At 47.3% G+C, this 27,549-nt stretch overlaps 1 protein-coding gene across 2 annotated transcripts in view; it reads left to right on the top strand.

The window, feature by feature from the left end:
* CENPH (centromere protein H) overlaps nucleotides 1-27,549 on the top strand; it is a 135,612-nt gene that overhangs the window by 67,241 nt on the left and 40,822 nt on the right. The window contains exons 4-6 of one of the 2 annotated variants that reach the window (XM_063963349.1): nucleotides 1,057-1,128; nucleotides 2,461-2,517; nucleotides 11,500-11,563. In XM_063963349.1, the coding sequence (XP_063819419.1) occupies nucleotides 1,057-1,128; nucleotides 2,461-2,517; nucleotides 11,500-11,563 (193 nt within the window). The remainder of the gene's footprint in view (nucleotides 1-1,056; nucleotides 1,129-2,460; nucleotides 2,518-11,499; nucleotides 11,564-27,549) is intronic. The other variant, XM_063963352.1, reaches the window with a different exon arrangement.

The raw sequence follows: 27,549 nt of genomic DNA, 5'->3' as shown, positions 1-27,549 counted from the left end.
TGGATCTGTAACACGATTCAGCAGGCGCATTCTACGGCAGGATTGCCGTTACCAAGATCGGTTAAGGCCCATTCCACTAGGAAGGTGGGCTCTTCTTGGGCGGCTGCCCGAGGGGTCTCGGCACTACAGCTGTGCCGAGCAGCTGCTTGGTCGGGGTCAAACACCTTTGCAAAGTTCTATAAGTTTGTTACACTGGCTGAGGAGGACCTCCTGTTTGCTCAATCGGTGCTGCAGAGTCATCCGCACTCTCCCGCCCGTTTGGGAGCTTTGGTATAATCCCCATGGTCCTTACGGAGTCCCCAGCATCCTCTAGGACGCTAGAGAAAATAAGATTTTAAACCTACCGGTAAATCCTTTTTCTCGTAGTCCGTAGAGGATGCTGGGCGCCCGTCCCAAGTGCGGACTACTTCTGCAAGACTTGTATTTAGTTATTGCTTACATAAGGGTTATGTTATAGTTTCATCGGTTTTGTCCCGATGCCATGTTTTTTTTTTTTTTCATACTGTTAACTAGATAGTATATCACAAGTTATACGGTGTGGCTGGTATGAATCTTGCCCTTGGATTAACTAAAATCCTTTCCCCGTACTGTCCGTCTCCTCTGGGCACAGTTTCTCTAACTGAGGTCTGGAGGAGGGGCATAGAGGGAGGAGCCAGTGCACACCCAGATCCAAAGTCTTTCTTAAAGTGCCCATGTCTCCTGCGGAGCCCGTCTATCCCCATGGTCCTTACGGAGTCCCCAGCATCCTCTACGGACTACGAGAGAAAGATTTACCGGTAGGTTTAAAATCTTATTTTAGTTTTTCCTTTCTCTATTTCATACATCTGTCTATATTATCTGGGTAATATTTTATCTCTGATTAAAAAAAAAAAAAAAATAGCCAACCTATGACTTTGACTGTTTAAATGAATACTTTTAATAGTAATCCTGTAAATAATGCATGAGGGCTAAAGCTGTGTGTGATCTTGGATCTTTTTATGATATATCACAACTTTATATATTCTTTTATTGTAAAATTGCTGCAAAGTACATCAGCAAAATTTCTGGTTTTGGCAGAGTTAAAAATCTAGAAAAAGAGGTTGACAAGCTGAGAACTATATTCCGCAACAAAAGATTGGTGCTAGACAGGTAAGAATGACCTAATGCCATTTGCAGTCATATTTCTACCTTTTTATAGTGCTAGAGAACATAATGTTTCCTATTATGAAAGGACTCATACTAGGTAAACCTCAGCCAAGGTGGGCAGGGGCATAAACCTTTCCCTCTGCGAACATGGGCAAATGCAGGATTTGGAAGGCAGGGTTTCTCATATTTATACATTTTAACTTGTGAGATGTCCGTATTGGTGTGATTACTATGCACCTTGTCGTTCAGTTGCATCCCTCTGTACTTTAAAGACCATTTCTGAGCATGCCGTATCCATGACTTGAACTCACAACCTCATACAACACACTCAGACACCTAACACATTTATTTGCTCCTGCATAGAAAGCCAATGAACTCTTAAGCATATGAAGCTAGTTGTAAATGTCAGTTTAAAACCATTACAGCTAAGCATATCTATGTAATGTTCAGCCACACACTACATAGATCTGCTTGGATGTAATCCTTTTGAACTGACCATTACAACTAGCCTCACATATTTAGAATCCTCAGGATTCCAATGCAGGAGCAAATGACTACATGTTAGGTATTTGACTACAGTGTATGGGGTTGTGAGTTTAAGTTCTGGGTTTGGTATGAGCAGTGTGTGTTTTTAAATACAAGGGGGTGTAACTATTCAAGGTGCATGTCTTCCACCTCATTTCCAGATATGATGGCTGCTAGGTGACTGGTCAGAGGAGATGATGATGTTATATGGTCTATTCAGAAGAGCCAGAACAACAAGTACTATTAGATACCCTGCCAGAGAGTGAATGTAACTAACAATGGGGTCGATTCAATTCGGCAACAGTTGAATAGTGCCGGGAATTAGCTCCTGATGCTTTTCAATTCAGCTCCAGTTAAGTCGGCGATGGCCTGTTCTCACCGACTTAACAGGTAGTTTTATTGGGAGAACGGGCATTCTCCGACTTAACTACCCACGGCGATGCTGATTCCCGACAGAATCAGCCTCGCCCCGGCTGCGCGGCAGCACTTTTGTCGAGTTTCTTCTCTCCCGGGGATGAGAGAAGAATTCCCGACAATTGAGGGTCAGTCGTCGCTGTATTGAATAGCGCCGGGAGCGAACTCCCGGCGCTATTCAACTGTTGCCGAATTGAATCGACCCCAATAAAATGGAAAAGGGATTATAGTTACAAAATAGTAATGTTTATGCAAATTGTAGACCACTTTGTGTATACAGGGCTTAAAGGTGGCTATTGCATTGCCTTTTAAATTATTTTAGGCAATATTCAAAATAACATTGGTGCTCGTAAAATGGTTAGCAGAAATAGTATGAGCTGTTTCTCTTCTTTACAGATTACATGTATCTGATGTAATGTTTGACAAGATATTTGAGAAGAGCACAGAGGCACAGTAAGTATTCTGTGTACACCTACCAAACCCTAATTCATAAAGGATAAGATAACAGCGCTAACACAAGTGATACTAAATGAGCAAATTTATTAATTTTAAAATAAACTGGTAGTCTAAAATTACATATGAAATAATGATAATAATTGCTCTTAGACCAATTGGTAGATGTAAATGGCATGCATCAATAAATGACCTTATAGAGACAGTCTAAAGTCCATAAACGTGGTGACTGATATTATACCAGGTTCAAATAGTCAATTACCCATCAAGTGTTCCAATGCATGGATCCTGATCCAGGTCTTTATTTGTGTGATGGATTCTGGTTCACAGTTCTTTCAGATTGACACTCTTATGTCCAATTCGCTGTGTTCCTTAAAAAATGAATCCTGTAGAATGTGTTTAAAAGACCAAAGCTGGGATCGGGGTCCTGGTTCACCAGTTGCATGCAGATGGTAATGTCATTACCATCTGCATGCAACTGGTGAACCAGGACCCCGATCCCAGCTTTGGTCTTTTAAACACATTCTACAGGATTCATTTTTTAAGGAACACAGCGAATTGGACATAAGAGTGTCAATCTGAAAGAACTGTGAACCAGAATCCATCACACAAATAAAGACCTGGATCAGGATCCATGCATTGGAACACTTGATGGGTAATTGACTATTTGAACCTGGTATAATATCAGTCACCACGTTTATGGACTTTAGACTGTCTCTATAAGGTCATTTATTGATGCATGCCATTTACATCTACCAATTGGTCTAAGAGCAATTATTATCATTATTTCATATGTAATTTTAGACTACCAGTTTATTTTAAAATTAATAAATTTGCTCATTTAGTATCACTTGTGTTAGCGCTGTTATCTTATCCTTTTTGCATATACCTTACGGAGACTGACCACCTCCAACATACAGCAGCTAGGAGGAACCACCCATTTCTGCGCCTGTCCAATATATACTTGTTATATATTTCTCTCTAAACCCTAATTCATGTTTGTACACGCACGCCTACGCAGCTGCGATTTTTCAGGCTACGGACTTGCATATCGTCGCAAGTGAAGCTTCGTCCAGAAGAGAATATAGACGCCTCCTGGAGCCATCGCAAGGTTTTCAGAAACTGTAGGAAATAAATTACTAAGTAATTTTTTTTGGCGCTGATCGTGAGCTGCTTAACTAAATGCTGCCAATAAATATCGGGATAGTTAGTCCCCACAAATAGATAAACACAAAAACAAATTGGCACTAGAGAGCTAAATAAAAATATCACAATTTTATTAAATACTCTGTATAATCCTATTGTTGCAACATTTTGTTTAAAACATTATTTATGTAAATAAGGGCATATCATAGCACTGCATTCAATAAAAAGTTCCATATAGAGATATATAGAATTTGTAAAATTGTGCTGGAACTCAAATATTAAAGTTCATCCATATGTTATAGCCACAGTCCAGGAACAGGTACAAGCGAATGGAATATTTACCAACTGTAGTTGGAGATGAGGACCTTGTATTGGCTTGGTTCAAGAATCTGCTTGGTCCAATTTGTAAGCTCAGGTCTGTGTTTGCAAGTATCCAAATCGCTGATGAAAGTTCCTATATCCGACTTCCAGGCTTAGTTTTTGGATGAATATGTTAGAGTCCAGCTCCTCCACCAACGCGTTTCGCTGTTTCACACAGCTTTTTCAAGGTGATGTGCTGCAGTGCTAATAGCCCATTCATCACAGGTGTGTCATACTTAATCCACAAAACAAATCATAAAATTCATTTTTAATTACAGTACCATCACTGGAAAACAAAAGAAAAATGCGCCAGCTAATCATAAAATGTAAAAATATATTTTCTCTATCGTCCTAGTGGATGCTGGGGTTCCTGAAAGGACCATGGGGAATAGCGGCTCCGCAGGAGACAGGGCACAAAAAGTAAAGCTTTTCCAGATCAGGTGGTGTGCACTGGCTCCTCCTCCCATGACCCTCCTCCAGACTCCAGTTAGATTTTTGTGCCCGGCCGAGAATGGTGCAATCTAGGTGGCTCTCCTAAAGAGCTGCTTAGAGAAAGTTTAGCTTAGGTTTTTTATTTTACAGTGAGTCCTGCTGGCAACAGGATCACTGCAACGAGGGACTGAGGGGAGAAGAAGTGAACTCACCTGCGTGCAGGATGGATTGGCTTCTTGGCTACTGGACATTAGCTCCAGAGGGACGATCACAGGTACAGCCTGGATGGTCACCGGAGCCGCGCCGCCGGCCCCCTTGCAGATGCTGAAGTTAGAAGAGGTCCAGAATCGGCGGCTGAAGACTCTGACAGTCTTCTAAAGGTAGCGCACAGCACTGCAGCTGTGCGCCATTTTCCTCTCAGCACACTTCACACGCTGTCACTGAGGGTGCAGGGCGCTGGGGGGGGGCGCCCTGGGAGGCAAATGTAAACCTATATACTGGCTAAAAATACCTCACATATAGCCCCCAGAGGCTATATGGAGATATTTAACCCCTGCCAAACTTCACTAAAGAGCGGGAGACGAGCCCGCCGTAAAAGGGGCGGGGCCTATCTCCTCAGCACACAGCGCCATTTTTTCTCTCACAGAAAGGCTGGAGAGAAGGCTCCCAGGCTCTCCCCTGCACTGCACTACAGAAACAGGGTTTAAACAGAGAGGGGGGGCACTAATTGGCGATATAAATATATATATAAAGATGCTATTAGGGAGAAACACTTATATAAGGTTGTCCCTATATAAATTATAGCGTTTTTTGGTGTGTGCTGGCAAACTCTCCCTCTGTCTCTCCAAAGGGCTAGTGGGGTCCTGTCCTCTGTCAGAGCATTCCAGGTGTGTGTGCTGTGTGTCGGTACGTGTGTGTCGACATGTATGAGGACGATGCTGGAGGAGGCGGAGAAATTGCCTGTAATGGTGATGTCACTCTCTAGGGAGTCGACACCGGAATGGATGGCTTATTTAGGGAATTACGTGAGAATGTCAACACGCTGCAAGGTCGGTTGACGACATGAGACGGCCGACAAACAATTAGTAACGGTCCAGGCGTCTCAGAAACACCGTCAGGGTTTTTTTATAAAAAACGCCCATTTACCTCAGTCGGTCGACACAGACACAGACACGGACACTGAATCCAGTGTCGACGGTGAATAAACAAACGTATTCCTCATTAGGGCCACACGTTAAGGGCAATGAAGGAGCTGTTACATATTTCTGATACTACAAGTACCACAGAAAAGGGTATTATGTGGAAGTGAAAAAACTACCTGTAGTTTTTCCTGAATCAGATAAAATAAAATGAAGTGTGTGATGATGCGTGGGTTTACCCCGATAGCAAATATTGGCGTTATACCTTTTCCCGCCAGAAGTTAGGGCGCGTTGGGAAACACCCATTAGGGTGGATAAGGCGCTCACACACTTATCAAGTGGCGTTACCGTCTCCAAATACGGCCGCCCTCAAGGAGCCAGCTGATAGGCAGCTGGAAAAATATCCTAAAAAGTATATACACACAGACGGTGGTTATACTGCGACCAGCGATCGCCATCAGCCTGGAGATGCAGTGCTGGGTTGGCTTGGTCGAATTCCCTGACTAAAAATATTTTATTGATATAGAGCATTTAATAGGATGCATTCTATATATATGTATGCGAGATGCACAGAGGGATATTTGCACTCTGGCATCAGGATAAGTGCGTTGTCCATATCTCCCAGAAGATGTCATGGACACGACAGTGGTCAGGTGATACAGATCCCATACGGCACATGGAAGTATTGCCGTATAAAGGGAAGGAGTTATTTGGGGTCGGTCCGTCGGACCTGGGGGCCACGGCCACAGCTGGGAAATCCAACCTTTTTACCCCAAGTTACATCTCAGCAGAAAAAGACACTGTCTTTTCAGCCTCAATCCTTCCGTTCCCATGTGGGCAAGCGGGCAAAAGGCCAGTCATATCTGCCCAGACATAGAGGAAAGGGAAGTAGACTGCAGCAGGCAGCCCCTTCCCAGGAAAAGAAGCCCTCCACCAGTGGGGGGGTAGTCTCAAGAGTCTCAGCGCGCAGTGGGATCACTCGCAAGTTGACCCCTAGATCATACAAGTATTATCCCAGGGGTACAGATTGGAGAGTCGAGACATTTTTTCCTCGCAGGTTCCTGAAGCCTGCTTTACCAACGGCTCCCTCCGACAAGGAGGCAGTATTGGGGAAAAAATTCACAAGCTGTATTTCCAGCAGGTGATAATCAAAGTACCCCTCCTACAACAAGGAAAAGGGTATTAGTCCTCCACACTATATTGTGGTACTGAAGCCAGACGGCTTGGTGAGACATAGTCTAAATCTGAAATCTTTGAACACTTACATAAAAAGGTTCAAATCAAGATGGAGTCACTCAGAGCAGTGATAGAGAACCGGAAAAAAGGGGACTATATGGTGTCCCTGGACATCAAGGATTACCTCCATGTCCAAATTTGCCCTTCTCAACAAGGGTACCTCTGGTTCGTGATACAGAACTGTCAATATCAGTTTCAGACGCTGCCGTTGAATTATCCACGGCACCCCGGGCCTTTACCAAGGTAATGGCCGAAAAGATGATTCTTAAAAGAAGAAAGGCATCTAAATTATCCCTTACTTGGACGATATCCTGAAAGGGACAAGTTTCCAGAGAACAGTTGGAGGTCGGAAAAGAACTATCTAAAGTAGTTCTACGACAGCACGAGTGGATTCTAAATATTCCAAAAATCGCAGCTGTTTTCCGATGATACGTCTGCTGTTCCTAGGAATGATTCTGGGCATAGTCCAGAAAGAGGTATTTCTCCTGGAGGGGAAAGCCAGGGAGTTATCCGACCTAGTCAGAAACCTCCTAAATCCAGGCCAAGTATCAGTGCATCAATGCACAGGAGTCCTGGGAAAAATGGTGGCTTCTTACGAAGCGATTCCATTCGGCAGATCTCACGCAAAAACTTTTCAGGGGGATTTGCTGGACGAATGGTCCGGATCGCATCTTCAGATGCATCAGCGGATAACCCTGTCTCCAAGGACAAGGGTGTCTCTTCTGTGGGGGCTGCAGAGTGCTCATCTTCTAGAGGGCAGCACATTCAGCATTCAGGACTGTGTTCTGGTGACCACGGATGCCAGCCTGAGAGGCTGGGGAACAGTCACACAAGGAAGAAATTTCCAAGGAAGTGTGGTCAAGTCTGGAGATTTCTCTCCACATGAATATACTGGAGCTAAGGGCAATTTACGATGCTCTGAGCCTAGGAAGACCTCTGCTTCAAAGTCAACCGGTGCTGATCCAGTAGGACATCATCATGGCAGTCGCCCACGTAAACAGACGGGGCGGCACAAGAAGCAGGAGGGCAATGACAGCAAGGATTCTTCGCTGGGCGAAAGATCATGTGATAACACTGTCAGCAGTGTTCATTCCGGGAGTGGACAACTAGGAAGATTTCCTCAGCATAAATGAATTCCACCCGGAAAAGTGGGAACTTCATCTGGAAGTTTCCACATGTTTGTAAACCGTTGGGAAAGACCAAAGGTGGTTATGATGGCGTCCCACATGAAGCGCCAGGTCTAGAGACCCTCAGGCAATAGCTGGGACGCTCTGGTAACACCGTGGGTGTACCAGTCGGTGTATGTGTTCCCTCCTCTGCCTTTCATACCCAGTGTATGGAGAATGATAGGAAGGAGAGGAGTAAGAACTATACTCGGGGTTCCGGTTTGGGCCAAGAAGAACTTGGTACCCGGAACTTCAAGAGATACTAGAAAGGATCTTGATTCAGCAAGAATCATGTCTGTTCCATGACTTACCGCTGCTGCGTTGACGCCAGGGCGGGTGAACGCCGGATCCTAAGGGAAAAAGGCATTCCGGAAGAGGTCATCCCTACCCTGGTCAGAGCCAGGAAGGAGGTGACCGCACAACATTATCACCGCTTAGGTGAAAATATGTTCCATGGTGTGAGGCCAGGAAGGCTCCACGGAAGAATTTCAACTAGGTTAATTCCTACATTTCCTGCAAGCAGGAGTGTATATGGGTCTCAAATTGGGGTCCATTAAGGTTCAAATTTCGACCGGTCGATTTTCTTCCAGAAAGAAATTGGCTTCAGTTCCTGAAGTCCAGAAGTTGTTAAGGGAGTACTGCATATACAACCCCTTTTTGATGTCTCCAGTGGCACTGGGCGATCTCAACGTAGTTTGGGATTCCTAAAATCACATTGTTTTAAACAACTCAAATCTGTGGATTTGATATATCTCACATGGAAAGTGACCATGCTGTTGGTCCTGGCCTCGGCCAGGCGAGTGTCAGAATTGGCGGCTTTATCTCACAAAGCCATATCTGATTGTCCATTCGGACAGAGCAAAGCTGTGGACTCGTCCCCAGTTTCTCCCTAAGGTGGTGTCAGCGTTTCACCTGAACCAGCTTATTGTGGTGCCTGCGGCTACTAGGGACTTGGAGGACTCCAAGTTGCTGGATGTTGTCAGGACCCTGAAAATATAGTTTCCAGGTCGGCTGGAGTCAGGAAATCTGACTTGCTGTTTATCCTGTATGCACCCAACAAGCTGGGTGCTCCTGCTTCTAAGCAGACTATTGCTCGTTGGATTTGTAGTACAATTCAGCTTGCACATTCTGTGGCAGGCTTGCCACAGCAAAAAATATGTAAATGCCCATTCCACAAGGAAGGTGGGCTCATCTTGGGCGGCTGCCCGAGGGGTCTCGACATTACAACTCTGCCGAGCAGCTACGTGGTCGGGGGAGAACACGTTTGTAAAATTTTACAAATTTGATACCCTGGCAAAAGAGGACCTGGAGTTCTCTCATTCGGTGCTGCAGAGTCATCCGCACTCTCCCGCCCGTTTGGGAGCTTTGGTATAATCCCCATGGTCCTTTCAGGAACCCCAGCATCCACTAGGACGATAGAGAAAATAAGAATTTACTTACCGATAATTCTATTTCTCGGAGTCCGTAGTGGATGCTGGGCGCCCATCCCAAGTGCGGATTATTCTGCAATACTTGTACATAGTTATTGTTACAAAAATCGGGTTATTGTAGGAAGCCGTCTTTCAGAGGCTCCTTTTTGTTATCATACTGTTACCTGGGTTTAGATCACAAGTTGTACGGTGTGATTGGTGTGGCTGGTATGAGTCTTACCCGGGATTCAAAATCCTCCCTTATTGTGTACGCTCGTCCGGGCACAGTACCTAACTGGAGTCTGGAGGAGGGTCATGGGAGGAGGAGCCAGTGCACACCACCTGATCTGGAAAAGCTTTACTTTTTGTGCCCTGTCTCCTGCGGAGCCGCTATTCCCCATGGTCCTTTCAGGAACCCCAGCATCCACTACGGACTCCGAGAAATAGAATTATCGGTAAGTAAATTCTTATTATTTTATATTAAAATGTAATCACTACTAGAAATTAGACTTGAATACCAATTGATTCATAGTAGTCTTGAAAGCTAAGACTACAGTGGGGAAATCAGGCTTATACTGTCTATAATTCAAATACCTTATATCGCCTCCTATAATCACATGACGTATAGTAATACTGTCACAGCTAGTTTATAGCAAAAATCAATTAAATTCATAGTCATGTCGCCTAACATAATAGATGTTTCCGTTTCTTTAGGAACACAATCACAATTATTTCATAAAGTGATGCATTTAGGAGACAGCGTGATGCAGAAAAAGAGAGGGAGGGCTCAGCCTGTCTTAGACACTGGTAATCCTTGCAAATGTAGAACTAGCAAAATCAGTCACACCGTAATTTGGTGTACTACACCTTATTTTTCAGACTGAACTGTCTACATACTTATTTGGCTGTGTAAATTTGATATATGCACTGTGTTCAAATAGTGTACCTGCATTACTATTCGTTGTCCAGTAGGGGGCAATCAGATGCGGTTGGAGTTGCTATCACTTCCTTGGAAGCAGCAGTGATAGTGCTATATGGTGAGGCGGCTGTTACAAGCAGATGCCTTCTGCAGCAATAGTGATCTGAGCTGCGTCCTAGGACGCAACATCGGATCTCTCTTCCCTATGGTGCAAGGCAAGCGCCGCAGAGGACAGGAAATCCTCGTCCTACAACGGAGATCCCTGACCCCTTCCCTGTCGTCACCACCTCCTCGAAAGGCAGCAGACTGTCAATCGCTGACAGTGTGCTGCCTTCCTGCTTCCGATATCGCAGGACCTGTACGTGCACACGCATAATGCATAAAGTACCGGATATCGGTACTTTGCGCATGTACAGCCACACCTGTGGTTGCAGTCATTATTTATCCATTAAACCGGTTGTTTTGGATACAGTTATCTTTGTGTTTTGATAGACCTAAACTGTCTCTACAGGGCAAGCTTTAGGGACACTCCACAGTGTATGAAATACCACTTCACTACAGATGACTTGCGTAGTTTTGGCCCAATTTGCAGTGCTGTTGCAAAGGCATACGACAGACTATAGACCCGGCATTACAATTTAATGTGTATTTGGATGCGAAAATCTGTTTCCTAGACTGGTTTGGTGTGATTTGGAGGACACAGGGATGCCTTTGGAACCTGCAATCTTAATGTTGTGCCTCATTTGCCGTAGCTAGTTTACTGTTCATGAAAGGCTGTATTATGTTGGTGACCACACAGTGATGCTTTCTCAGAGATTGATAGTTGTTGCTACTCCATCTTTAATCATGTACTTTTGCTATACTACAGTATTTTGTTTCATTGCTTGCTGTATGCCCTCTTCACTGATGGTATATTTGCCTTTTTTCTATAAGCATACATATAGAAAGCAAACTTTAAAAAAAAAAAAATAACTTAATGAAAAGGGAAAAACAGTGCTCATCAGTGACTATAGCATGAAGTGCTGTCTGGTTATTACCAAGCAATATCACTCTCTAGAAGTCTAGTTTTCTGGATAATGCCTCAAGATAAGAGTTTTATATGCAATATTATTTGAGGACTCTGTTTCCACATTTTGGAAACCTAGAAGATTAAATACATTTGAACTGTATTATAGGTTAATCGGTAAGACGATGGAACACAGTACAGACCTCAGCATTCTTCTAATACAGTCACAGGAGGTAAGTCATTTGAGATCATGGTGTGCTGCCATACTGATGCCGGTTGGCCAGATGTTGCCTTCCAGGATTGTTTATTTAACGTTGAGCACTAGCTTCTTTGATTTAACCTTTTTTCTCTGACGTCCTAGTGGATGCTGGGACTCCGTCAGGACCATGGGGATTAGCGGCTCCGCAGGAGACAGGGCACAAAAATAAAAGCTTTAGGACTAGGTGGTGTGCACTGGCTCCTCCCCCTATGACCCTCCTCCAAGCCTCAGTTAGGTTTTTGTGCCCGTCCGAGCAGGGTGCAATCTAGGTGGCTCTCCTAAAGAGCTGCTTAGAAAAAGTTATTAGGTTTTTTTCTCTATCGTCCTAGTGGATGCTGGGGTTCCTGAAAGGACCATGGGGGAATAGCGGCTCCGCAGGAGACAGGGCACAAAAGTAAAGCTTTCCGATCAGGTGGTGTGCACTGGCTCCTCCCCCTATGACCCTCCTCCAAGCCAGTTAGATTTTTGTGCCCGGCCGAGAAGGGTGCAATCTAGGTGGCTCTCCTAAAGAGCTGCTTAGAAAAGTTTAGCTTAGGTTTTTTATTTTACAGTGAGTCCTGCTGGCAACAGGATCACTGCAACGAGGGACTTAGGGGAGAAGAAGTGAACTCACCTGCGTGCAGGATGGATTGGCTTCTTGGCTACTGGACATCAGCTCCAGAGGGACGATCACAGGTACAGCCTGGATGGTCACCGGAGCCTTGCCGCCGGCCCCCTTGCAGATGCTGAAGTAAGAAGAGGTCCAGAATCGGCGGCAGAAGACTCCTCAGTCTTCTAAAGGTAGCGCACAGCACTGCAGCTGTGCGCCATTTTCCTCTCAGCACACTTCACACGGCAGTCACTGAGGGTGCAGGGCGCTGGGAGGGGGGCGCCCTGGGAGGCAAATGAATACCTATTTTGGCTAAAAATACCTCACATATAGCCTCCGGAGGCTATATGGAGATATTTAACCCCTGCCAGAATCCGTTAAGAGCGGGAGACGAGGCCGCCGAAAAAGGGGCGGGGCCTATCTCCTCAGCACACAGCGCCATTTTCCCTCACAGAAAGGCTGGAGGGAAGGCTCCCAGGCTCTCCCCTGCACTGCACTACAGAAACAGGGTTAAAACAGAGAGGGGGGACACTAATTTGGCGTTAGAAATATATAAAAAAGATGCTATAAGGGAAAACACTTATATAAGGTTGTCCCTATATAATTATAGCGTTTTTGGTGTGTGCTGGTAAACTCTCCCTCTGTCTCTCCAAAGGGCTAGTGGGTCCTGTCCTCTATCAGAGCATTCCCTGTGTGTGTGCTGTGTGTCGGTACGTGTGTGTCGACATGTATGAGGACGATGTTGGTGAGGAGGCGGAGCAATTGCCTGTAATGGTGATGTCACTCTCTAGGGAGTCGACACCGGAATGGATGGCTTATTTAGGGAATTACGTGATAATGTCAACACGCTGCAAGGTCGGTTGACGACATGAGACGGCCGACAAACAATTAGTACCGGTCCAGACGTCTCAAAAACACCGTCAGGGGTTTTAAAACGCCCGTTTACTTTAGTCGGTCGACACAGACACAGACAGGGACACTGAATCCAGTGTCGACGGTGAATAAACAAACGTATTCCTTATTAGGGCCACACGTTAAAGGCAATGAAGGAGGTGTTTCATATTTCTGATACTACAAGTACCACAAAAGAGGGTATTATGTGGGATGTGAAAAAACTACCGTAGTTTTTCCTGAATCAGATAAATTAAATAAAGTGTGTGATGATGCGTGGGTTCCCCCCGATAGAAAATTATGGGCGGTATACCCTTTCCCGCCAGAAGTTAGGGCGCGTTGGGAAACACCCCTTAGGGTGGATAAGGCGCTCACACGCTTATCAAAACAAGTGGCGGTACCGTCTATAGATAGGGCCGTCCTCAAGGACCAGCTGACAGGAGGCTGGAAAATATCATAAAAAGTATATACACACATACTGGTGTTATACTGCGACCAGCGATCGCCTCAGCCTGGATGTGCAGAGCTGGGGTGGCTTGGTCGGATTCCCTGACTAAAAATATTGATACCCTTGACAGGGACAGTATTTTATTGACTATAGAGCATTTAAAGGATGCATTTCTATATATGCGAGATGCACAGAGGGATATTTGCACTCTGGCATCAAGAGTAAATGCGATGTCCATATCTGCCAGAAGATGTTATGGACACGACAGTGGTCAGGTGATGCAGATTCCAAACGGCACAAAGGTGTATTGCCGTATAAAGGAAGAGGAGTTATTTGGGGTCGGTCCATCGGACCTGGTGGCCACGGCAACTGCTGGAAAATCCGCCGTTTTTACCCTAAGTCACATCTCTGCAGAAAAAGACACAGTCTTTTCAGCCTCAGTCCTTTCGTCCCTATAAGATCATATCTGCCCAGGGATAGAGGAAAGGGAAGAAGACTGCAGCAGGCAGCCCATTCCCAGGAACAGAAGCGTTCCACCGCTTCTGACAAGTTCTCAGCATGGCGCTGAGACCGTACAGGACCCCTGGATCCTACAAGTAGTATCCCAGGGGTACAGATTGGAATGTCGAGACGTTTCCCCTTCGCAGGCTCCTGAAGTCTGCTTTACCAAGGTCTCCCTCCGACAAGGAGGCAGTATGGGAAAAAATTCACAAGCTGTATTCCCAGCAGGTGATAATTAAATTACCCCTCCTACTACAAGAAAAGGGGTATTATTCCACACTATATTGTGGTACTGAAGCCAGAAGGCTAGGTGAGACTTATTCTAAAAAAAAAAATTTTTTTGAACACTTACAAAGGTTCAAATCAAGATGGAGTCACTCAGAGCAGTGATAACGAACCAGGAAGAAGGGGACTATATAGTGTCCCGGGACATCAGGGATGCTTACCTCTATGTCCCAAATTTGCCCTTCTCACTAAGGGTACCTCAGGTTCGTGGTGCAGAACTGTCACTATCAGTTTCAGACGCTGCCGTTTGGATTGTCCACGGCACCCCGGGTCTTTACCAAGGTAATGGCCGAAATGATGATTCTTCTTCGAAGAAAAGGCGTCTTAATTATCCCTTACTTGGACGATCTCCTGATAAGGGCATAGTCCAGGGAACAGTTGGAGGTCGGAGTAGCACTATCTCGGATACTGCTACAACAGCACGGGTGGATTCTAAATATTCCAAAATCGCAGCTGATCCCGACGACACGTCTGCTGTGCCTAGGGATGATTCTGGACACAGTCCAGAAAAAGGTGTTTCTCCCGGAAGAGAAAGCCAGGGAGTTATCCGAGCTAGTCAGGAACCTCCTAAACACAGTGCATCATTGCACATGGGTCCTGGTAAAAATGGTGGCTTCCTACGAAGCAATTCCATTCGGCAGATTTCACGCAAGAACTTTTCAGTGGGATCTGCTGGACAAATGGTCCGGATCGCATCTTCAGATGCATCAGCGGATAACCCTATATCCAAGGACAAGGGTGTCTCTCCTGTGGTGGTTATAGAGTGCTCATCTTCTAGAGGGCCGCAGATTCGGCATTCAGGATTGGATGCTGGTGACCACGGAGCCCAGCCCGAGAGGCTGGGGAGCAGTCACACAAGGAAAAAATTTCCAGGGAGTGCGACCAAGTCTGGAGACTTTTCTCCACATAAATATACTGGAGCTAAGGGTAAATTTATAATGCTCTAAGCTTAGCAAGACCTCTGCTTCAAGGTCAGCCGGTATTGATCCAGTGGGAAAAACATCACGGCAGTCGCCCACGTAAACAGACAGGGCGACACAAGAAGCAGGAGGGCAATGGCAAAAACTGCAAGGACTTTTCGCTGGGCGGAAAATCATGTGATAGCACTGTCAGCAGTGTTTCATCCCGGGAATGGAAACTGGGAAGCAGACTTCCTCAGCAGGCACGACCTCCACCCGGGAGAGTGGAAACTTCATCGGGAAGTTTTTTCCACATGATTGTAAACCGTTGGGAAATACCAAAGGTGGACATGATGGCGTCCCGTCTGAACAAAAAACGGGACAGGTATTGCGCCAGGTCAAGAGACCCTCAGGCAATAGCTGTGGACGTTCTGGTAACACCGTGGGTGTACCAGTCGGTGTATGTGTTCCCTCCTCTGCTTCTCATACCTAAGGTGCTGAGAATTATAAGACGTAGAGGAGTAAGAACTATACTCATGGCTCCGGATTGGCCAAGAAGGACTTGGTACCCGGAACTTCAAGAGATGCTTACAGAGGTCTTATGGCCTCTGCCGCTAAGAAAGGACTTGCTTCAGCAAGTACCATGTCTGTTCCAAGACTTACCGCAGCTGCGTTTGTCGGCATGGCGGTGGAAAGCCGGATCCTAAGGGAAAAAGGCATTCCGGAAGAGGTCATTCCTACCCTGGTCAAAGCCAGAAAGGAGGTGACCGCACAACATTATCACCACATGTGGCGAAAATATGTTGCGTGGTGTGAGGCCAGGAAGGCCCCACAAAGAAATTTCAATTCGGTCGTTTCCTGCATTTCCTGCAAACAGGAGTGTCTATGGGCCTCAAATTGGGGTCCATTAAGGTTCAAATTTCGGCCCTGTCGATTTTCTTCCAGAAAGAATTGGCTTCAGTTCCTGAAGTCCAGAAGTTTGTCAAGGGAGTATTGCATATACAACCCCCTTTTGTGCCTCCAGTGGCACTGTGGGATCTCAACGTAGTTCTGGGATTCCTCAAATCACATTGGTTTAAAACCAGTCAAATCTGTGGATTTGAAGCATCTCACATGAAAAGTGACCATGCTCTTGGCCCTGGCCTGGACCAGGCGAGTGTCAAATTGGTGGTTTTTTCTCAAAAAAGCCCATATCTGTTTGTCCATTCGGACAGGGCAGAGCTGCGGACTCGTCCCCAGTTCTCTCCCTAAGGTGGTGTCAGTGTTTCACCTGAACCAGCTTATTGTGGTGCCTTGCACCTACTAGGGACTTGGAGGACTCCAAGTTGCTAGATGTTGTCAGGGCCCTGAAAATATGTTCCAGGACGGCTGGAGTCAGGAAAACTGACTTGCTGTTATCCTGTATGCACCCAACAAACTGGGTGCTCTTGCTTCTAAGCAGACTATTGCTAGTTGGATGTGTAATACAATTCAGCTTGCACATTCTGTGGCAGGCCTGCCACAGCCAAAATATGTAAATGCCCATTCCACAAGGAAGGTGGGCTCATCTTGGGCGGCTGCCCGAGGGGTCTCGGCTTTACAACTTTGCCGAGCAGCTACTTGGTCAGGGGCAAACACGTTTGCTAAATTCTACAAATTTGATACCCTGGCTAAGGAGGACCTGGAGTTCTCTCATTCGGTGCTGCAGAGTCATCCGCACTCTCCCGCCCGTTTGGGAGCTTTGGTATAATCCCCATGGTCCTTTCAGGAACCCCAGCATCCACTAGGACGATAGAGAAAATAAGAATTTACTTACCGATAATTCTATTTCTCGGAGTCCGTAGTGGATGCTGGGCGCCCATCCCAAGTGCGGATTATCTGCAATACTTGTACATAGTTACAAAAATCGGGTTTTTATTGTTGTGAGCCATCTTTTCAGAGGCTCCGCTGTTATCATACTGTTAACTGGGTTTAGATCACAAGTTGTACGGTGTGATTGGTGTGGCTGGTATGAGTCTTACCCGGGATTCAAAATTCCTCCCTTATTGTGTACGCTCGTCCGGGCACAGTACCTAACTGGCTTGGAGGAGGGTCATAGGGGGAGGAGCCAGTGCACACCACCTGATCGGAAAGCTTTACTTTTGTGCCCTGTCTCCTGCGGAGCCGCTATTCCCCCATGGTCCTTTCAGGAACCCCAGCATCCACTACGGACTCCGAGAAATAGAATTATCGGTAAGTAAATTCTTATTTTTATTTTCAGTGAGTCCTGCTGGCAACAGGCTCACTGCAATGAGGGACTTAGGGGAGAAGAAGTGAACTCACCTGCGTGCAGGATGGATTGGCTTCTTAGGCTACTGGACACCATTAGCTCCAGAGGGATCGAACACAGGCCCAGCCATGGAGTCCGGTCCCGGAGCCGCGCCGCCGACCCCCTTGCAGATGCCGAAAAGTGAAGAGGTCCAGAAACCGGCGGCAGAAGACTTTTCAGTCTTCATGAGGTAGCGCACAGCACTGCAGCTGTGCGCCATTGTTGTCAGCACACTTCACACCAGCGGTCACTGAGGGTGCAGGGCGCTGGGGGGGGGGGCGCCCTGGGCAGCAATGATAATACCTTGTTCTGGCTAAAAATACATCACATATAGCCCCTGGGGCTATATGGATGTATTTAACCCCTGCCAGGTCTCACAAACACCGGGAGAAGAGCCCGCCGAAATAGGGGGCGGGGCCTATCTCCTCAGCACACAGCGCCATTTTCCTGCACAGCTCCGCTGCGAGGAAGGCTCCCAGGACTCTCCCCTGCACTACAGAAACAGGGTAAAACAACAGAGGGGGGGCACTTTTTTGGCGATATTGATATATTAAGCTGCTATAAAGGAAACAACACTTCTATAGGGTTGTTCCTATATATTTATAGCGCTTGGGTGTGTGCTGGCAAACTCTCCCTCTGTCTCCCCAAAGGGCTAGTGGGGTCCTGTCTTCGATAAGAGCATTCCCTGTGTGTCTGCTGTGTGTCGGTATGTGTGTGTCGACATGTATGAGGACGATGTTGGTGTGGAGGCGGAGCAATTGCCGGTAATGGTGATGTCACCCCCTAGGGAGTCGACACCGGAATGGATGGCTTTGTTTATGGAATTACGTGATAATGTCAGCACGTTACAAAAATCAGTTGACGACATGAGACGGCCGGCAAACCAGTTAGTACCTGTCCTGGCGTCTCAGACACCGTCAGGGGCTGTAAAACGCCCTTTACCTCAGTCGGTCGGCACAGACCCAGACACGGACACCGAATCTAGTGTCGACGGTGAAGAAACAAACGTATTTTCCAGTAGGGCCACACGTTATATGATCACGGCAATGAAGGAGGCTTTGCATATCTCTGATACTGCAAGTACCACAAAAAGGGGTATTATGTGGGGTCTGAAAAAACTACCTGTAGTTTCTCTAACGTCCTAAGTGGATGCTGGGGACTCCGTCAGGACCATGGGGTTTAGCGGCTCCGCAGGAGACAGGGCACAATAATAAAAGCTTTAGGATCAGGTGGTGTGCACTGGCTCCTCCCCCTATGACCCTCCTCCAAGCCTCAGTTAGATTTTTGTGCCCGGCCGAGAAGGGTGCAATCTAGGTGGCTCTCCTGAGCTGCTTAGAATAAAAGTTTAAGTTAGGTTTTTTATTTTCAGTGAGTCCTGCTGGCAACAGGCTCACTGCTACGAGGGACTTAGGGGAGAGAAGTAAACTCACCTGCGTGCAGGATAGATTTGCTTCTTAGGCTACTGGACACCATTAGCTCCAGAGGGAGTCGGAACACAGGTCTCACCCTGGGGTTCGTCCCGGAGCCGTGCCGCCGACCCCCCTTGCAGATGCCGAAGTTGAAGAGGTCCAGAGGTCCAGAAACAGGCGGCAGAAGACTTTCAGTCTTCATAAGGTAGCGCACAGCACTGCAGCTGTGCGCCATTGTTGTCAGCACACTTCATACCAGCGGTCACTGAGGGTGCAGGGCGCTGGGGAGGGCGCCCTGGGCAGCAATGTACTATACCTTTTTTATGGCTAAAATACATCACATATAGCCCTTGAGGCTATATGGCTGTATTTAACCCCTGCCAGATCTCACAAACTCCGGGAGAAGAGCCCGCCGTTTTAGGGGGCGGGGCCTATTCTCCTCAGCACACGGCGCCATTTTCCTGCTCAGCTCTGCTGTGAGGAAGGCTCCCAGGCTCTCCCCTGCACTGCACTACAGAAACAGGGTTAAAACAGAGAGGGGGGGCACTTATTTGGCGATATGATTACATATGTGAAAATGCTATAAGGGAAAACACTTGTATAAGGGGTTGTCCCTGTATAATTATAGCGTTTTTGGTGTGTGCTGGCAAACTCTCCCTCTGTCTCCCCAAAGGGCTAGTGGGGTCCTGTCCTCTATCAGAGCATTCCCTGTGTGTGTGCTGTGTGTCGGTACGTGTGTGTCGACATGTAGAAGGACGATGTTGGTGAGGAGGCGGAGCAAATTGCCTGTATTGGTGATGTCACTCTCTAGGGAGTCGACACCGGAATGGATGGCTTATTTAGGAATTACGTGATAATGTCAACACGATGCAAGGTCGGTTGACGACATGAGACGGCCGGCAAACAAATTAGTACCTGTCCAGGCGTCTCAGACACCGTCAGGGGCTTGTAAAAACGCCCATTTACCTCAGTTGGTCGACACAGACACGGACACTGACTTCAGTGTCGACGGTGAAGAAACAAACGTATTTTCCTTTAGGGCCACACGTTACATGTTAAGGGCAATGAAGGAGGTGTTACATATTTCTGATACTACAAGTACCACAAATAAGGGTATTATGTAGGGTGGGAATAATCTACTTGTAGTTTTTCCTGAATCAGATAAATTAAAGGGTGTGATGATACGTGGGTTTCCTCCGATAGAAAATTATTGGAGGTATACCTTTTCCCGCCAGAAGTGAGGGCGAGTTGGGAAACGCACCTTAGGGTGGATAAGGCGCTCACACGCTTATAAAAACAAGTGGCGTTACCGTCTCCAGATACGGCCGCCCTCAAGGAGCCAGCTGATAGGAAGCTGAAAAATATCCAAAAAAGTATATACACACATACTGGTGTTATACTACGACCAGCAATCGCCTCAGCCTGGATGTGCAGCGCTGGGGGGGCTTGGTCGGATTTCCTGACTGAAAATATTGATACCCTTGACAGGAACAATATTTTATTGACTATAGAGCATTTTAAGGATGCATTTCTATATATGCGAGATGCGCAGAGGGATATTTGCATTCTGACATCAAGAGTAGATGTGATGTCCATATCTGCCAGACGATGTTTATAGACACGACAGTGGTCAGGTGATGCAGATTCCAGACGGCACATGGAAGTATTGCCGTATAAAGGGGCGGTCCATCGGACCTGGTGGCCATGGCAACAGCTGGAAAATCCACTTTTGTTACCCCAAGTCACATCTCAGCAGAAAAGGACAGTCTTTTCAGTCTCAGTCCTTTCGTACCCATAAAGGCAGGGGGCAAAAAGGCCAGTCATATCTGCCCAGCGTTAGAGGAAAGGGAAGAAGACTGCAGCAGGCAGCCCATTCCCAGGAACAGAAGTCCTCCACAGCTTCTGCCAAGTCCGCAGCATGACGCTGGGGCCATACAAGCGGACTCAGGTGCGGTGGGGGGTCATCTCAAGAGTTTCAGCACGCAGTGGGCTCACTCGCAAGTGGACTCCTGGATCCTACACGTAGTATCCCAGGTGTACATTGGAAATTCGAGACGTCTTCCCCTCACAAGTTCCTGAAGTCTGCTTTACCAACGTCTCCCTCCGACAGGGAGGCAGTATTGGGAAAAAATTCACAGGCTGTATTCCCAGCAGGTGATAATCAAAGTACCCCTCCTACAACAAGGGAAGGGGTATTATTCCACACTATATTGTGGTACTGAAGCCAAACGGCTCGGTGAGATCTAAAAGATTTGAACAATTACATACAAGGGTTCAAATCAAGATGGAGTCACTCAGAGCAGTGATAGCGAACCAGGACGATATGGTGTCACTGGATATCAGGGACGCTTACCTACATGTCCAAATTTTGCCCTTCTCACCAAGGGTATCTCAGGTTCGTGGTACAGAACTGTCACTATCAGTTCAGACGCTGCCGTTTGGATTGTCCACGGCACCCCGGGTCTTTACCATGGTAATGGCCGAAATGATGATTCTTCCTAAAAGAAATATGGACGCTTTCCTGATAAGGGCAAGGTCCAGAGAACAGTTGGCGGTCGGAGTAGCACTATCTCAAGTAGTTCTACGACAGCACGAGTGGATTCTAAATATTCCAAAATCGCAGCTTTTTCCGACGACACGTCTAATGTTCCTAGGAATGATTCTGGACACAGTCCAGAAAAGGATGTTTTCTCCCGGAGAAGAAGGCCAGGGAGTTATCCGAGCTAGTCAGGAACCTCCTAAAACCAGGAAAAGTATCAGTGCATCATTGCACAAGGGTCCTGTGAAAAATGGTGGTTTCTTACAAAGCGATCCCATTCGGTAGATTTCACGCAAGAACCTTTCAGTGGAATCTGCTGGGAAAATGGTCCGGATCGCATCTTCAGATGCATCAGCGGATAACCCTGTCTCCAAGGACAAGGGTGTTTTCTTCTGCGGTGGCTGCAGAGTGCTCATCTATGAAAGGGCCGCAGATTCGACATTCAGGACTGGGTCCTGGTGACCACGGATGCCAGCCTGAGTGGCTGGGGAGCAGTCACACAAGGAAAAAATTTCCAGGGAGTGTGATCAAGTCTGGAGACTTCTCTCCACATAAATATACTGGAGCTAAGGGCAATTTACAAGGCTCTAAGCTTAGCAAGACCTCTGCTTCAAGGTCAGCCGGTATTGATCCAGTGGGACAACATCACGGCAGTCGCCCACGTAAACAGACAGGGCGGCCCATGAAGCAGGAGGGAAATGGCAGAAACTGCAAGGATTCTTCGCTGGGCGAAAAATCATATGATAACACTCTCAGCAGTGTTAATTCCGGGAGTGGAAAACTGGGAAGCAGACTGCCTCAGCAGGCATAACCTCCACCCGGGAGAGTGGGGACTTCAGCGGGAAGTCTTCCACATGATTGTAAACCGTTGGGAAAAACCAAAGGTGGACATGATGGCGTCCCGCCTGAACAAAAAACTAGACAGATATTGCGCCAGGTCAAGGGACCCTCAGGCAATAGCGGTGGACGCTCTGGTAACACTGTGGGTGTACCAGTCAGGGTATGTGTTCCCTCCTATGCATCTCATACCAAAAGTACTGAGAATCATAAGAAGGAGATGAGTAAGAACGATACTCGTGGTTCCGGATGGGTCAAGAAGGACTTGGTACCCGGAACTTCAAGAGATGCTCACGGAAGAACCGTGGCCTCTACCTTTAAGAGAGGACCTGCTCCAGCAGGGGCCTTGTCTTTTCCAAGACTTACCGCGGCTGCGTTTGACGGCATGGCAGTTGAACGCCGGATCCTGAAAGGGCATTCCAGATGAAGTCATCCCTACCCTGGTCGAAGCCAGGAAGGATGTAACCGCAAAACATTTTCACCGCATTTGGCGAAAATATGTTGCGTGGTGTGAGGCCAAGAAGGTCCCTACAGAGGAATTCCAACTGGGTCGTTTCCTACATTTCCTGAAAACAGGACTGTCTATGGGCCTGAAATTAGGGTCCATTAAGGTTCAAATTTCGACCCTGTCGAATTTCTTCCAAAAAGAACTGGCTTCAGTGCCTGAAGTTCAGACGTTTGTAAAAGGGGTACTGCATATACAGCCTCCTTTTGTGCCCCCAGTGGCACCTTGGGATCTCAATGTTGTTTTGAGTTTCCTAAAGTCACATTGGTTTGATCCACTCACCACTGTGGAATTAAAATATTTCACATGGAAGGTGAAGATTCTATTAGCCCTGGCTTCAGCCAGGCGTGTGTCAGAATGGGCGGCTTTATCATATAAAAGCCCTTACTTAATTTTTCATTCTGACAGGGCAGAATTGAGGACTCGTCCTCAATTTCTCCTTAAGGTGTTTTCTGTTTTTCACATGAACCAACCTATTGTGGTACCTGCGGCTACTAGGGACTTGGAGGACTCCAAGTTACTTGACGTTGTCAGGGCCCTGAAAATATATGTTTCCAGGACGACTGGAGTCAGAAAATCTGACTCGCTGTTTAGCCTGTATGCACCCAACAAGATGGGTGTTCCTGCTTCTAAGCAGACGATTGCTCGCTGGATTTGTAGTACAATTCGGCTTGCACATTCTGTGGCAGGCTTGCCACAGCCAAAATCAGTAAAAGCCCATTCCACAAGGAAGTGGGCTCATCTTGGGCGGCTGCCCGAGGGGTCTCGGCTTTACAACTTTGCCGAGCTGCTACTTGGTCAGGGGCACACCCTGACTGAGGAGGACCTGGAGTTCTCTCATTCGGTGCTGCAGAGTCATCCGCACTCTCCCGCCCGTTTGGGAGCTTTGGTATAATCCCCATGGTCCTGACGGAGTCCCCAGCATCCACTTAGGACGTTAGAGAAAATAAGAATTTACTTACCGATAATTCTATTTCTCGTAGTCCGTAGTGGATGCTGGGCGCCCATCCCAAGTGCGGATTGTCTGCAATACTTGTACATAGTTATTGTTACAAAAATCGGGTTATTCTTGTTGTGAGCCATCTTTTCAGAGGCTCCTTCGTTATCATACTGTTAACTGGGTTCAGATCACAGGTTGTACGGTGTGATTGGTGTGGCTGGTATGAGTCTTACCCGGGATTCAATATCCTTCCTTATTATGCACGCTCGTCCGGGCACAGTATCCTAACTGAGGCTTGGAGGAGGGTCATAGGGGGAGGAGCCAGTGCACACCACCTGATCCTAAAGCTTTTATTATTGTGCCCTGTCTCCTGCGGAGCCGCTAAACCCCATGGTCCTGACGGAGTCCCCAGCATCCACTACGGACTACGAGAAATAGAATTATCGGTAAGTAAATTCTTATTTTTTCCTGAATCAGAGGAATTGAATGAAGTGTGTGATGAAGCGTGGGTTAACCCCGATAGAAAACTGCTAATTTCAAAGAAGTTATTGGCATTATATCCTTTCCCGCCAGAGGTTAGGGCGCGCTGGGAAACACCCCCTAGGGTGGATAAGGCACTCACACGCTTATCAAAACAAGTAGCGTTACCGTCTCCTGAAACGGCCGCCCTCAAGGATCCAGCTGATAGGAGGCTGGAAACTACCCTGAAAAGTATATACACTCATACTGGTGTTATACTGCGACCAGCCATCGCCTCTGCATGGATGTGCAGTGCTGGGGGGGTTTGGTCGGATTCCCTGACTGAAAATATTGATACCCTGGATAGGGACAGTATTTTATTGACTATAGAGCAATTAAAGGATGCTTTTCTTTATATGTGAGATGCTCAGAGGGATATTTGCACTCTGGCATCGAGAGTAAGTGCGATGTCCATATCTGCCAGAAGAAGTTTATGGACGCGACAGTGGTCAGGTGATGCGGATTCCAAACGGCATATGGAAGTATTGCCGTATAAAGGGGAGGAATTATTTGTGGTCGGTCTATCGGATTTGGTGGCCACGGCAACAGCCGGGAAATCCACCTTTTTTACCTCAGGTCCCCTCCCAACAGAAAAAGACACCGTCTTTTCAGCCGCAGTCCTTTCGTTCCTATAAGAACAAGTGGGCAAAAGGACAGTCATATCTGCCCCGAGGCAAAGGAAAGGGTAAGAGAGTGCACCAAGCAGCTCCCTCCCAGGAGCAGAAGCCCTCCCCGGCTTCTGCAAAGCCCTCAGCATGACGTTGGGGCTTTACAAGCGGACTCAGGGGCGGTGGGGGGTCGACTCAAGAATTTCAGCGCACAGTGGGCTCACTCACAGGTGGACCCCTGGATCCTGCAGGTAGTATCTCAGGGTTACAGGTTGGAATTCGAGAAGTCTCCCCCTCGCCGGTTCCTAAAGTCTGCTCTGCCAACGTCTCCCTCAGACAGGGCGACGGTATTGGAAGCCATTCACAAGCTGTATTCTCAGCAGGTGATAGTCAAGGTACCCCTCCTACAACAGGGAAAGGGGTATTATTCCACACTATTTGTGGTACCGAAGCCGGACGGCTCGGTAAGACCTATTCTAAATCTGAAATCTTTGAACCTGTACATACAAAAATTCAAGTTCAAGATGGAGTCACTCAGAGCAGTGATAGCGAATCTGGAAGAAGGGGACTTTATGGTGTCCCTGGACATCAAGGATGCTTACCTGCATGTCCCAATTTGCCCTTCACATCAAGGGTACCTCAGGTTCGTGGTGCAAAACTGTCATTATCAGTTTCAGACGCTGCCGTTTGGATTGTCCACGGCACCTCGGGTCTTTACCAAGGTAATGGCCGAAATGATGTTTCTTCTGCGAAGAAAAGGCGTATTAATTATCCCTTACTTGGACGATCTCCTGATAAGGGCAAGGTCCAGAGAACAGCTGGGGGACGTAGTAGCACTAACCCAAGTAGTGCTGCAACAGCACGGGTGGATTCTGAATTTTCCAAAATCTCAATTGACCCCGACGACACGTCTGCTGTTCCTGGGAATGATTCTGGACACGGTTCAGAAAAAGGTGTTTCTTCCGGAGGAGAAAGCCAGGGAGTTATCCGAACTTGTCAGGAACCTCCTAAAACCAGGAAAAGTGTCTGTGCATCAATGCACAAGAGTCCTTGGAAAAATGGTGGCTTCTTACGAAGCGATTCCATTCGGCAGATTCCACGCACGAACTTTTCAGTGGGATCTGCTGGACAAATGGTCCGGATCGCATCTGCAGATGCATCAGCGGATAACTTTGTCTCCACGGACAAGGGTGTCTCTTCTGTGGTGGTTGCAGAGTGCTCATCTGTTAGAGGGCCGCAGATTCGGCATACAGGACTGGGTCCTGGTGACCACGGATGCCAGTCTGAGAGGCTGGGGAGCGGTCACACAGGGAAGAAACTTCCAGGGAGTGTGGTCAAGCCTGGAGATGTCTCTTCACATAAATATACTGGAGCTAAGAGCGATTTACAATGCTCTAAGCCTGGCAAAACCCCTGCTTCAGGGTCAGCCGGTGTTGATCCAGTTGGACAACATCACGGCAGTCGCCCACGTAAGCAGACAGGGCGGCACAAGAAGCAGGAGGGCAATGGCAGAAGCTGCAAGGATTCTTCGCTGGGCGGAAGATCATGTGATAGCACTGTCAGCAGTGTTCATTCCGGGAGTGGACAACTGGGAAGCGGACTTCCTCAGCAGACACGATCTACACCCGGGAGAGTGGGGACTTCATCCAGAAGTCTTCCACATGATTGTGAACCGTTGGGAAAAACCAAAGGTGGATATGATGGCGTCCCGCCTCAACAAAAAACTGGACAGGTATTGCGCCAGGTCAAGAGACCCTCAGGCAATAGCTGTGGACGCTCTGGTAACACCATGGGTGTTCCAGTCAGTGTATGTGTTTCCTCCTCTGCCTCTCATACCAAAAGTACTGAGAATTATACGGCACAGGGGAGTAAGAACGATACTCGTGGCTCCGGATTGGCCAAGAAGAACTTGGTACCCGGAACTTCAGGAGATGCTCACGAAAGATCCGTGGCCTCTACCTCTAAGACGGGACCTGCTTCAGCAGGGACCGTGTCTATTCCAAGACTTACCGCGGCTGCGTTTGACGGCATGGCGGTTGAACGCCGAATTCTAAGGGAAAAAGGCATTCCGGAAGAGGTCATCCCTACCCTGGTAAAAGCCAGGAAGGAGGTGACTGCACAACATTATCACCGCATTTGGAGAAAATATGTTGCGTGGTGTGAGGCCAGGAAGGCCCCGACGGAGGAATTTCAACTGGGTCGATTCCTACATTTCCTGCAAACAGGATTGTCTATGGGCCTCAAATTAGGGTCCATTAAGGTTCAAATTTCGGCCCTGTCGATTTTCTTCCAGAAAGAATTGGCTTCAGTTCCTGAAGTCCAGACTTTTGTAAAAGGAGTACTACATATACAGCCCCCAGTTGTGCCCCCAGTGGCTCCGTGGGATCTTAATGTAGTTTTGGATTTTCTCAAATCCCATTGGTTTGAGCCACTCAAATCGGTGGATTTGAAATATCTTACATGGAAAGTAACCATGCTACTGGCCCTGGCTTCAGCCAGGAGAGTGTCAGAATTGGCGGCTTTATCGTATAAAAGCCCATATCTGATTTTCCATTCGGACAGGGCAGAACTGCGGACGCGTCCTCAGTTTCTGCCTAAGGTGGTTTCAGCGTTTCACCTGAACCAGCCTATTGTGGTGCCTGCGGCTACTAGCGATTTGGAGGATTCCAAGTTGCTGGACGTTGTCAGGGCATTGAAAATATA

This window comes from Pseudophryne corroboree, chromosome 1 (assembly GCF_028390025.1).
Source record: "Pseudophryne corroboree isolate aPseCor3 chromosome 1, aPseCor3.hap2, whole genome shotgun sequence".
NCBI classification, from domain to species: domain Eukaryota; kingdom Metazoa; phylum Chordata; class Amphibia; order Anura; family Myobatrachidae; genus Pseudophryne; species Pseudophryne corroboree.
Note: the sequence above shows the minus strand (reverse complement) of the source record. Positions and strands in the feature narration are given on the sequence as shown.